At 33.0% G+C, this 12,923-nt stretch overlaps 1 protein-coding gene across 1 annotated transcript; it reads left to right on the forward strand.

Moving 5' to 3' along the window:
* Window positions 1-2,820: 2,820 nt before the first annotated feature.
* Window positions 2,821-10,393, forward strand: LOC117595726 (C-C motif chemokine 2-like). The gene is made up of 11 exons (XM_053233232.1): window positions 2,821-2,917; window positions 3,602-3,716; window positions 3,933-4,045; window positions 5,114-5,164; window positions 5,866-5,907; window positions 6,108-6,158; window positions 6,843-6,884; window positions 7,085-7,126; window positions 7,977-8,018; window positions 8,707-8,748; window positions 10,185-10,393. Exons 1-11 carry the CDS (start codon window positions 2,845-2,847, stop codon window positions 10,220-10,222), a joined length of 651 nt encoding a protein of 216 aa, XP_053089207.1. The 5' UTR covers window positions 2,821-2,844; the 3' UTR covers window positions 10,223-10,393.
* Window positions 10,394-12,923: the final 2,530 nt, after the last annotated feature.

Raw genomic sequence — 12,923 nt, forward strand, 5'->3', positions numbered from 1 at the left:
AGTAGCCGAGGGGGTTTGGCCATCAGGATGTGGACCAAAAAAAAAGAACGTGTGGCAACATAAAAAACATGACAGTTAGGAGTAGTGTGCCTTAGTGCTGCGGGCTGCTTATGTGCGCTGAGCGCCTCTGCTCACAGTGCTCAGTGCGAGGGGGAAATACATGACAGGGAAGAGTTTTTTACAGACGTCTATAGATTTTTCATTTAATTATCTTCTCTTGTGTGATTCATGAAATGATGACATGGTTTGTTCAAAAAGTCGTCAGTGAAAACAAAATGTTTATACAGAAAAGTATACATCAAGTTCTGAAGAGGTTCCTCATCTGTTCAGAGTCAAAAGCAGCAACGTGACACATTATTATGATACAAAACATAACCACTTTAAATTGTCTTATAGCCATAAACTAACATTCAGTCATGCTAGTTGCTTATCTGACGCTTTGTAAACAAGGAATTTTATATAACTAGACCTTTACAAATTTTACTTGAATCTCAAGCTGGTGTCTTTCTTAACCTTCAGGCTCCACACTATCACCCTGTTCATCTAAAAAACAGACTTATTTAATGCAGCTGTGTGTGATGTGTGTGCTACATAAAGTGCTAATCTCTATCTCCATCACATTAACACTTTACCCCCCTCCACCCCCCCAACACACACACAAGTTTCTGTTGACCACAAACAGCACCTTTTGTACTGCGGTCACTGTTCTCACACGGTGCCCTGCACTCTTTCTCTCTCAGATGTTCAGTCTTATTCATGTAAATAGTTTTCCGTTTACTAACTTAAATAACATTTTCATTTTTATTCTGTCTTTTTTAAAACTACTTTTAAAGATGCAAATAAAAGAGAATATTGTTCTTTAGCCCTTCACACTACAAAGGCATTCTGAGGCGTAAAGTACAGGCCATAATAATAATTAGGCACATTTAATTAGAGTTATTTATTATCTCTGTTATGTAAATTTTATGAAAACAGAATGATTATAGGCATTTGAACAGAAAAGTGTACATCAAGTTCTGAAGAAGTACCTCATCCGTCAAAAGCAGCAACATGATGCCTCACTACAAAACAAAACATAACCACTTTGAGTCGTCTTATAGCCATAAACTAACATTCAGCCATGATAATCTTCTATCCCATCCTTTGTAAACAAGAAATCTTATGTACCTGGTCCTTTAGAATTTTTACTTGAATGGTACTTTGTTAGCAATATTTTTATTTATTCCTCGTTCTGGTAGTGTTTCCAACTTAGAGACTGTGTTGCATTGGACGCTCTGTTTCTCTATTGTGCCGTGTTGTTTAACATAAGTTCTGAGTTTGGACTCTACAGATTTACTGTTTTACTCCAATAAAACTGCACTTGTTTATATGTGATTCATGAAGTGATGACATGTTTTGTTCAAAAAAGTCGTCAGTGAAAACAAAATGTTTATAGACGTTTGTACAGAAAAGTGTACATCAAGTTCTGAAGAGGTTCCTCATCTGTTCAGAGTCAAAAGCAGCAACGTGACACATTATTACGATACAAAACATAACCACTTTGACTTGTCTTATAGCCATAAACTAACATTCAGCCATGCTAGTTGCTTATCTGACGCTTTGTAAACAAGGAATTTTATATAACTGGACCTTTACAAATTTTACTTGAATCTCAAGCTGGTGTCTTTCTTAACCTTCAGGCTCCACACTATCACCCTGTTCATCTAATAAACAGACTCATTTAATGCAGCTGTGCGTGATGTGTGTGCTACATAGCATGCTAATCTCTATCTCCATCGTGTTAACACTTTACCCCCCCACCACCCACAACACACACACACACAGACACACACACACACGCACTAGTTTCTGTTGACTACAAACAGCACCTTTTGTACTGCGGTCACTGTTCTCACACAGTGCCCTGCACTCTTTCTCTCTCAGATGTTCAGTCTTATTCATGTAAATAGTTTTCCGTTTACTAACTTAAATAACATTTTAATTTTTATTCTGTCTTTTTTAAAACTACTTTTAAAGATGCAAATAAAAGAGAATATTGTTCTTTAGCACTTCACACTACAAATGCATTCTGAGGCGTAAAGAAGTACAGGCAAAAATAATAATTAGGCACATTTAATTAGAGTTATTTATTATCTCTGTTATGTAAATTTTATGAAAACAGAATGATTATAGGCATTTGAACAGAAAAGTGTACTTCAAGTTCTGAAGAAGTACCTCATCCGTCAGAAGCAGCAACATGATGCATCACTACAAAACAAAACATAACCACTTTGAGTTGTCTTATAGCCATGAACTAACATTCAGCCATGATAATCTTGTATCTCAACCTTTGTAAACAAGAAATCTTATGTACCTGGTCCTTTAGAATTTTTACTTGAATGGTACTTTGTTAGCAATATTTTTATTTATTCCTCGTTCTGGTAGTGTTTCCAACTTAGAGACTGTGTTGCGGTGGACGCTCTGTTTCTCTATTGTGCCGTGCTGTTTAACATACGTTCTGAGTTTGGACTCTACAGATTTACTGTTTTACTCCAATAAAACTGCACTTGTTTATATTTATTTTATTGTATGAAAAGTGAGTTATAAGTTTGGCTGTGAAGTGTTAAATGCTGCTCGTGTCTGTCTCAGGTTAACTGAAAACCACAGCTGATTTCCTGTGGAAGAGGTGTGGTTTTTCATCTCTTAGCGAAAGTGGAACATCTTGTGGCCCCTCGACCCAAACCACACTCTCCCATTCCTCTCATAAGTTGAGTGCTGAGGTGATACCTGCATTAATACGATTGTGTTCACATCACCATCATCACCATCATCATCATCACCATCATCATCACCATCAACACCACCATGTCCTCTCGTTCTCTCCTGCTGGTTCTGCTGGTTCTCTTCTACCTTCAGTTCTTCACAACTGCACAACTGTGTAAGATAAAGTTCACTTTTTGACGTTTTTACATAGTTTTCTGTTCTTATTGTTGAAAATAACCAACGTTAAGAAACAGTGTGTGTTGCTGTTGCAGTAAAGCACTAAGTGATGGGGTGGTGTGATAAAGCAGAGTTACTGTTTACAACCCCAAAGTTGATTATTTTCCTAAGACAGTGCATCCCCAAGTGTTTCATTTCTCTTATACCACAGCAATGTGCCAACAATTTATAGTTATCGTTAATGTTGAACATCTGTGAAACAATGTTATAGCAGCTTTAAACAGTTACAAGCCTCTCTTTTTTTCTCTCTCGAAATTCGTAAGTAAAAAAAAAACTCAACTTGACAAGTTACAGATTTACCTCTGACTTTTAGAAACCACTGACACTGTAACAGCTCATTCACAGGGACATGTATAGTGGACGCTCCTCATAAATGGATTAAAAAAGTAAAAAAACATAAAAAGAAACCTGAAATTTGCAGCTGCGCTACTGTTAGAGGTGCTATTACAGAAAATTAATCAGCACCTTCTGACCAATCAGAATCCAGAATCTAGAACAACACTTAGGTATTCAAAATATACCAGAAAAAAAAGCATTTCATTTTTAAAAAATTACTTAGTGAACATTTAATCAGAGTGCTAAACCACGATTGATAAATAAATGCATAAATGTTTTCACACAGATGCAATGGCACTATATGAATGCTGTTTCAAATACCAGCCACATCCAATCCATGCAAGACTCATTACAGGGTATAAAGAAACAGACCGGCGTCAGTGTCCAAAACCTGGAGTCATGTATGTTTTCAAACCCTTATTTCATTTTAATAATGAATATTAAGTAAATTATAGTTTTTCCATGTAAATCATTGCTTTATGGTTGTATAAAATATCATATAAATTTATTAGAATATAACTTAAAATAATTTTGGAGGTTTGTGATGCGTGAGAGTGTTTTATTTTCTGTTTTTATTGCAGTTTTAAACTGACCTAAATCTTCTCTCTCCTCTGTAGTTTCACGCTAAAGCGCGGTCGCCATGTCTGTGCAGATCCCAGAGTTGAGTGGGTGCAGAACATCATGAAAACAATTGACAAGGGCTCGTTTAGAAGCTGGGTCCAACCTGAAGGTGGGTAATCCTCTCTCCATAAATAACAAAATTAATATTCCTTTAAAAAATATCCTTTTATGTATCACTTTCTGTAACTGGTTTTGGTTAAATGTCTGTATAAGGGTTAAATTATCCATCAAGATTAAGATGATCTTTTAGTGTTTTAATCAGAGCCTGAAAAACCAGTTCCTACTGCCTCAGCCATAAAAGAATTTAAGAAAACTGTTCAGATATACAGTATTTCTATTTACTTGTTAGTATTTATGTTAGTATAATGGTGTCTATAGTGGTATAATATTAGTATTGTAGTATCTATAATGTTAAGGTGCTAGTATAGAAGTATAGACAGTTGTATGGTTTTAGTATGTGTTTGTATAAGGGTTAAATTACCTGTTAAATTTAATATGATCTTTTATTGATTCAATCAGAGCCTGACAATCCAATTCCTCCTCCCTCAACCAGTAGAAACAGTAAGAGAATTAATCATAAATACAGTATTTCTGTTTGTATATTACTATTTATGTTAGTATCTAAAGTAGTATCGTTTATAGTAATCTAATATCTATAATTGTATAGGAATATCTATGGTAGTATTTATAGTGTTACAGTCTTAGTGTAGTGTTAGTGTAGTAGTATTTATAGTGTTAGTGTTAGTATATGAGTATCTATAGTGGTATAATATTAGTATTGTAAAATCTATAATGTTAAGGTGTTGGTATAGAAGTATCTATTGTCTTTAGGTGTTAGTGTAGGAGTATAGACAGTTGTATGGTTTTAGTATGTGTTTGTATAAGGGTTAAATTACCTGTTAAGTTTAATATTATCTTTTAATTGTTTCAATCAGAGCCTGACAACCCAGTTCCTCCTCCCTCAACTAGTAGAAACAGTAAGTGAATTAATCATATATACAGTATTTCTGTTTGTATATTACTATTTATATTAATATCTAAAGTTGTATAGTTTATTGTACTCTAATATCTATAATTGTATAGAAATATCTACAGTAGTATTTATAGTGTTAGTATATGTTGGTATAAGGGTTAAATTACCTCTTAAATTTAACATGATCTTCTTTGTTTGAACCAGAGCCTGTTACTATTACCGAGCCAGTTTCTACTGCCTCAACCAATACAGAACGTAAGTAAATTAATCAGATATGAAATATTTCTGTTTGTATATTAGTATTTATTTTAGTATCAATAGTAGTATACTTCATTGTACTCTAATATCTATAGTAGTATAGGACTGTCTAGAGTGTTAGGATAGTATAGTTTTACCTGCAGTATATATAGAGGTATAGTATTACTTTTATAGTATAATGTTAATATGTTAGTACGTGGTATCTATAGTGGCATGGTGTTAGCATAGTAGTATCCACAGTAGTATAGTGTTAGTATAGTAGTATAGACAGTTGTATTGTTTTGGTATATGTTGCTATAAGGGTTAAATTACTTGTTAAGATTAATAAGATCTTATATTGTTTCAACTAAAGCCTGTTTAAACTACCCAGCCAGTTTCTACTGCCTTACCCAATACGGTTTATAGTACTCTAATATCTATAATTGTATAGGAATATCTATGGTAGTATTTATAGTGTTACAGTCTTAGTGTAGTGTTAGTGTAGTAGTATTTATAGTGTTATTGTTAGTATATGAGTATCTATAGTTGTATAATATTAGTATTGTAAAATCTATAATGTTAAGGTGTTGGTATAGAAGTATTTATTGTCTTTAGGTGTTAGTGTAGGAGTATAGACAGTTGTATGGTTTTAGTATGTGTTTGTATAAGGGTTAAATTACCTGTTAAGTTTAATATTATCTTTTAATTGTTTCAATCAGAGCCTGACAACCCAGTTCCTTCTCCCTCAACTAGTAGAAACAGTAAGAGAATTAATCATATATACAGAATTTCTGTTCGCATATTACTACTTATATTAGTATCTAAAGTTGTATAGTTTTTTGTACTCTAATATCTATAATTGTATAGGAATATCTATAGTAGTATTTATAGTGTTAGTATATGTTGGTATAAGGGTTAAATTACCTCTTAAATTTAATATGATCTTCTTTGTTTGAACCAGAGCCTGTTACTATTACCGAGCCAGTTTCTACTGCCTCAACCAATACAGAACGTAAGTAAATTAATCAGATATGAAATATTTCTGTTTGTATATTAGTATTTATATTAGTATCAATAGTAGTATTCTTCATTGTACTCTAATATCTATAGTAGTATAGGAATGTCTAGAGTGTTAGGATAGTATAGTTTTACCTGCAGTATATATAGAGGTATAGTATTACTTTTATAGTATAATGTTAACATGTTAGTATGTGGTATCTATAGTGGCATGGTGTTAGCATAGTAGTATCCACAGTAGTATAATGTTAGTATATTAGTATAGACAGTTGTATTGTTTTGGTATATGTTGCTATAAGGGCTAAATTACTTGTTAAGATTAATAAGATAAGATATATTGTTTCAACTAGAGCCAGTTTCTACTGCCTTACCCAATACGGTTTATAGTACTCTAATATCTATAATTGTATAGGAATATCTATGGTAGTATTTATAGTGTTACAGTCTTAGTGTAGTGTTAGTGTAGTAGTATTTATAGTGTTAGTGTTAGTATATGAGTATCTATAGTGGTATAATATTAGTATTGTAGTATCTATAATGTTAAGGTGTTGGTATAGAAGTATCTATTGTCTTTAGGTGTTAGTGTAGGAGTATAGACAGTTGTATGGTTTTAGTATGTGTTTGTATAAGGGTTAAATTACCTGTTAAGTTTAATATGATCTTTTATTGTTTCAATCAGAGCCTGACAGCCCAGTTCCTCCTCCCTCAACCTGTAGAAACAGTAAGAGAATTAATCATATATACAGTATTACTGTTTGTATATTATTATTGATATTAGTATCTGAAGTTGTATAGTTTATTGTACTCTAATATCTATAATTGTATAGGAATATCTATAGTAGTATTTATAGTGTTAGTATATGTTGGTATAAGGGTTAAATTACCTGTTAAGTTTAATATGAGTTTTATTGTTTCAACCAGAGCCTGACAATCCAGTTTCTACTGCCTCAACCAATACAGAACGTAAGTAAATTAATCAGATATAAAATATTTCTGTTTATATATTAGTATTTATATTAGTATCAATAGTAGTATACTTCATTGTACTCTAATATCTGTAGTTGTATAGGAATGTCTAGAGTGTTAGGATAGTATAGTTTTATCTGCAGTGGCATAGTAGAATCTACAGTTGTATAGTGTTATTATGGTAGAACCTACATTAGTATACATGGTACAGTATTATCTTTAGTATTATAATAATATAAATAGTGGAATATTAGTATATATAGTGATGTAGTATTACTTTTATAGTATAATGTTAATATGTTAGTACGTGGTATCTATAGTGGCATGGTGTTAGTATAGTAGTATAGACAGTTGTATTGTATTGGTATATGTTGCTATAAGGGCTAAATTACTTGTTAAGACTAATAAGATCTTATATTGTTTCAACTAGAGCCTGTTACTACTGCCTTACCCAATACAGAATGTAAATGAATGAATCATATATATATATATATATATATATATATATATATATATATATATATATATATATATATATATATATATATATATATATATAGGGGTGAGTCTTCCAGGGGGTCAGCTAATATCAGAGAGTTCGAGACAACCATGCAACTTTCAATCATTCCAGATTAATCAGTCGATTGTCTCAGCTGCCTGCTTTATTTAACTCTGATGTTAAATAAACTCTATGCAAAATGGTAAAGGTAGGCAGGTCTGCATATTATACGGTATATAAACCAATAAGGCTGCACAGTAGCTTAGTGGATAGTGTTACCACCTCACAACCTGTGTTGAGTTTCATGTGGTATCTCTGTGAGCAAATTTTTGCTGTTTTCTGTTTTAGCTACAAGTCATCCAGCTCAACAGGATTACACAGACGAACCGGGTAATTTATTTTGTCACTATTAATTTTTTAATGTGTGTCTGTGTTGTGTGTAGCCATTTTTATTAATTTTTCTTCTAATGGATTCCCAGAAAAAACACAATATAGGTGACGGCAACTTAATTTAATTAAAATCTAAAGCATCTTCATGCTATGATTGCTATTAGTTTTGGTTTTAAAAACTTGTTAAATTGAAGTGGTTCGATACAAAAGCCAATGATACTGCTGAATACAGACGAGTGAAAACACTCCATAAATGGTTTTTTTTTTCTGAATGGGAATTCACTTGGTAATGAATCACGCAAGTATTTATTATTTTTTTCGCAGCAAGTTATGTCTGTGATTTCTTCTATTTATTATACCTACAGTGAAACACAGAACTTTTGTTTAGGCTCTTCTTTCCTGTGTAATTCCCTAAATTCTGGTGTGGTTCATGTGACAATAGCCCCTAGTCGACACACTCAGGTTATATGCAAGTATGGAGACGTGTAAGCATCCTCGCATGACGTCCTGTCCTAGTCCCAGATACACACTCACAGAAGTATAAATCAGCCCAAAGTACAGCAGTGTAGTATCTACAGTGGTATAGTGTTAGTATAGTAGTATAGACAGTTGTGTAGTTTTAATATATGTTGGCATAAGTGTTAAGTTACCTGTTAAAATTAATATTATATTTTATTGTTTTAAACAGAGTCTGACAAGACACATTCTCCTGCCTCATCAAATATTGTAGGTAAGTGAATTAATCATACAGTGCATACAGTTTCTGTTTGCATTTTCGTATTTTTATTAGTGTCCATTATAGTGTCATTTATTATATTCTATTATCTATAGCTGTAGGGGAATGTCTGTGGTTGTATAGTTTTAGTATAATATGGTATTTTCTACAATGGTGGTATCGTGTTAGTATAGAAATATCTGTAGTGGTATAGAGTTAGTATAGGAGTAGGTATAGTGGTATATTGTTAGTATAGGAGTATCTACAGTGGCATAGTGTTAGTATAGGAGTATGTATAGTGGTATAGAGTTAGTATAGGAGTATGTATAGTGGTATAGTGTTAGTATAGGAGTATGTATAGTGGTATAGTGTTAGTATAGGAGTATGTATAGTGGTATAGTGTTAGTATAGGAGTATGTATAGTGGTATAGAGTTAGTATAGGAGTATGTATAGTGGTATAGTGTTAGTATAGGAGTATGTATAGTGGTATAGTGTTAGTATAGGAGTATGTATAGTGGTATAGAGTTAGTATAGGAGTATGTATAGTGGTACAGTGTTAGTATAGGAGCATCTATAGTGGTATAGTGTTTGTATAGTGGTATAGAGTTAGTATAGGAGTATGTATAGTGGTACAGTGTTAGTATAGGAGCATCTATAGTGGTATAGTGTTTGTATAGTGGTATAGTGTTAGTATAGGAGTATGTATAGTGGTATAGTGTTAGTATAGGAGTATGTATAGTGGTACAGTGTTAGTATAGGAGTATGTATAGTGGTATAGTGTTAGTATAGGAGTATGTATAGTGGTATAGTATTAGTATAGGAGTATGTATAGTGGTATAGTGTTAGTAAAGGAGTATGTATAGTGGTATCTTGTTAGTAGTGTATATAGTGGGGAAACAGTGAGCGTCTACAGTGAGGAGAAAGAAGTATTAAGACACTTTTGTTTTTCTTAGTTAATATACTTCTAGTGCATATATCCACTTCAAATGTACTCAATGTCTTTTCACTTTGTACTTATATAATAAGAATTTTTTTTTAAAGATTTTTTAAAGTTAATAAGAAGAGGCAGTGTGTCATGTTACCAAGAAACAGCAAAGCATAAACTTCTCAGTTCTGAAGATGTCAGAAACCTTAAAGTTACAGCTTTACTTCTGACTGTTACAAAGTGTAGATACTCTAACGGCTCATTCACTTTTATGGCGGATGCTCCACCTCACTGGATTAAAAAACCTAAAAAAAAATGTGATTTGCAGCTGCACTAAATTCTGAGCTGCTTTTATAGAAAATGAATCAACAGCTTATAACCACTCAGTAAGCAGAATGCAATACTGCCTTGAAATTTAACATGTACCTGCTATTAGAGCAGCTCATGTATTTAATCATTTAGTAAACATTTAATCAGAGTGCTAAGGCATGATTGATAAATGAATGCATCAATGTTTTCACACAGGTGCAACTGGAGCAGATGTGTATTGCTTCACATACTAGAAGAATCCAATAACTGTAAAATTTATTAAAGTGTATGAACATCCAAAAGCTGGAGCCATGTAAGTTTTCAAGCAGTTGTTACTCTTTAAATTTATATTATGATAAGTTATGACGACCAATTACTATGTGAAAGTACTTGATTTTTTTGTTTTTATTGCAGTTTTACCCTACAGGAGGATACTGTCAATTAAAAAAAAAAAAAAAAAAAAATATATATATATATATATATATATATATATATATATATATATATATTAAAGGATATTTTCAATTAAAAAGGCATAATTTTCAATTATGCCTTTGTTTCTGTTTTTTTTAAGTCACATTTTCACATTTAAAGGAAAACAATGTTGGTTGCATTAAAAGAATGATAATATCACGTAATAATAATATTGCACAATAATGTTATCTTTGATAGAGATGCTTAATAAAAAGATAATAAAAAAGTTATTTACTTAAACAAACAAACAAACACACAAGCAAATAAATACATATACATACCTAAAAAGACTATGGCTATTGCTTGTGAAAAACATTAGAAGAATTAAGGTCAATAAATAATCACTGTATTATGAGACAATACAGAAGTTCACATCCTCAACATTTCTATGTACATAAACTGATGGATACAGAAACATACATATAGATAGAAAAAATTATTAAGAATAGAAGATTCTAAGAATAAAAAGAAAATAAAATTATTTCCTAAAAAAGAGAAGGAATGAATTTCCTGTGGTGCTTTTCTGTACAAAATGCTTCACTGTCTATCACTGTCCATCTAGTGTGCAAATCTTAAAACAAAGCTCAGCATCTTTTGGAGGTGAAAATGCCCTGAACCACAAGCTGTAAAATGCCGCTGTTATTTTTGCGATAATAATTTCATTATTTCTACATATGGATCTATCCAAGCTTATTTCAATTTATACAACAGCAGCTCTGAGAGTAGCGCAGCTGCTGCACTTGTTCTAATACATTATCATTTCTATAGTAACAGTTCATTTACAGGGACTTGTACGGTGGCCAATCCACATATAAAAAAAATGTAATAGTTGATATGGTGAAGTTTTCCATAAGGAGATGTTTATTTATGGAAAGAGTCGCCAGTGTCAGTGCTTTGTAACAGTCAGAGGTAAAGTTGTAACATTAGGTTTTCTGACATCTTCAGGACAGAGGAGTTCACACCATGTGGTTTCTCGGTAACATGACAAGGTGCATTTTTTTTAACTTCATTAAAGAGGAAAAAGAGAGGCAGGTGAGGGAATGACTGTTTATAGCTGCTAACTAACTTTCCTGTTGTAACTATATACCAATAAAAAGTATGATGTATTGTTCTTTAATAAATAAAAAAAAATCATTGGCAAATTGCTATAGTGTATGAGGAGCAAAACACTTTGACATGTGCTTCAGAATGGTAACATTAACTACTCCATTACACACAGAGATTTATTCCTTACTTATTAATCAAAGAATCAGAGTCTGTGCTAGACTCATACACATTCAGATATTTATTTTAAATGTGTTTATCCTTAAAATAGACTATATCACATTAGCAGAAGTTGTACAAAAAACAAAACTAAACTAAAAACAATCTAGACTTTAAAATTCAATTACAGTAGTAAATATTCTTGTGTTAAACTGGCCCCACCTGCTGTCCATTGATATTAATGCAGCAGGCTGCATCAGGCAAACAGAAGAGAGTTTGGTGTTTGGAAAAAGTTGTCAATTTGCCTAGATCACTAAAAGATACAGGGGGGTCACAGTTAAAGGCAAAACAAAACAAAACAAAACAAAACAAAACAAATAAAATAAAATAAAATAAAATAAAATAAAATAAAATAAAATAAAATAAAACCAGTAAGTGTGTTACTATGGCTTTAAGCCACCAGAATAGCTTCAGCTTCAATACTTGATATGAGGAGTGGTAGTTCAGAAGGTTGTGAGTTCAGATCCCAGCATTGTCAAGCCCTTCACAGAATAAAGGTAAGGCCCTTAACCGTATCTGCTCCAGGGGTGCCGTATCATGGCTGTCCTTGTGCTCTGACCCCAGCTTCCTAACAAGCTTCCTAAGAAGCTGGGATACATGAAGGAAAGAATTTCACTGTGCTATAATGTGTAAGTGGCAAGTAAAGATGACAAAATAAAAAAAAAAAAGCCCTACACAGCATGTCAGAGCTACTGCGTTTCCTTTCATTTGCCACACATTTGTAGCTCACTGTGTGTTTTAGGTATGCTTACAGCTTGCTCTAGGCATGTCGACCTCATTTTAGCTAACAGGCCACATTTACTTAGGCCTTGTTATCAAACCTACAATGGGCATGTGAGCATTGCAGTGGCCTCATCTGATGAATCACGTTCTCTTTAATAAAAATATATACACACAGAGACACACAGACACACACACACACACACAGTATGGTCCACATACTTTTGATACTGACTCTTGACCATCACATGGATGGTCTCCACTGGGGAATGGGGCTCCAGTTTTTAGACTTACCTCCAGTCCCAGCTCCTCCCTCTCGGAAACCACCTTTGCCAGAGCCACAGGAACCGCTTCGCTCCATGGTTTAAGGAGACTGTGGTGGTATGCTTGAAGTGCATCACCTCTATCCTTTCACCTGACCACATAGTTGACTTCTCCGGAATAGCCGTGTGACCTCAAAGGGTCCTTGCCACTAAAACGAGCACTTTATGACCCGGT

The sequence above is a fragment of the Pangasianodon hypophthalmus genome, chromosome 4, assembly GCF_027358585.1.
Source record: "Pangasianodon hypophthalmus isolate fPanHyp1 chromosome 4, fPanHyp1.pri, whole genome shotgun sequence".
Taxonomy (NCBI): Eukaryota; Metazoa; Chordata; class Actinopteri; order Siluriformes; family Pangasiidae; genus Pangasianodon; species Pangasianodon hypophthalmus.

Excerpts from the sequence above, each read along its gene's own strand:
- LOC117595726 (XM_053233232.1), top strand. The coding sequence starts at position 2,845 with ATGTCCTCTCGTTCTCTCCTGCTGGTTCTGCTGGTTCTCTTCTACCTT. Across the intron at positions 2,918-3,601 it reads CTTCACAACTGCACAACTGT|ATGCAATGGCACTATATGAA; the intron begins GTAAGATAAAGT and ends GTTTTCACACAG. Across the intron at positions 4,046-5,113 it reads AAGCTGGGTCCAACCTGAAG|AGCCTGTTACTATTACCGAG; the intron begins GTGGGTAATCCT and ends TGTTTGAACCAG.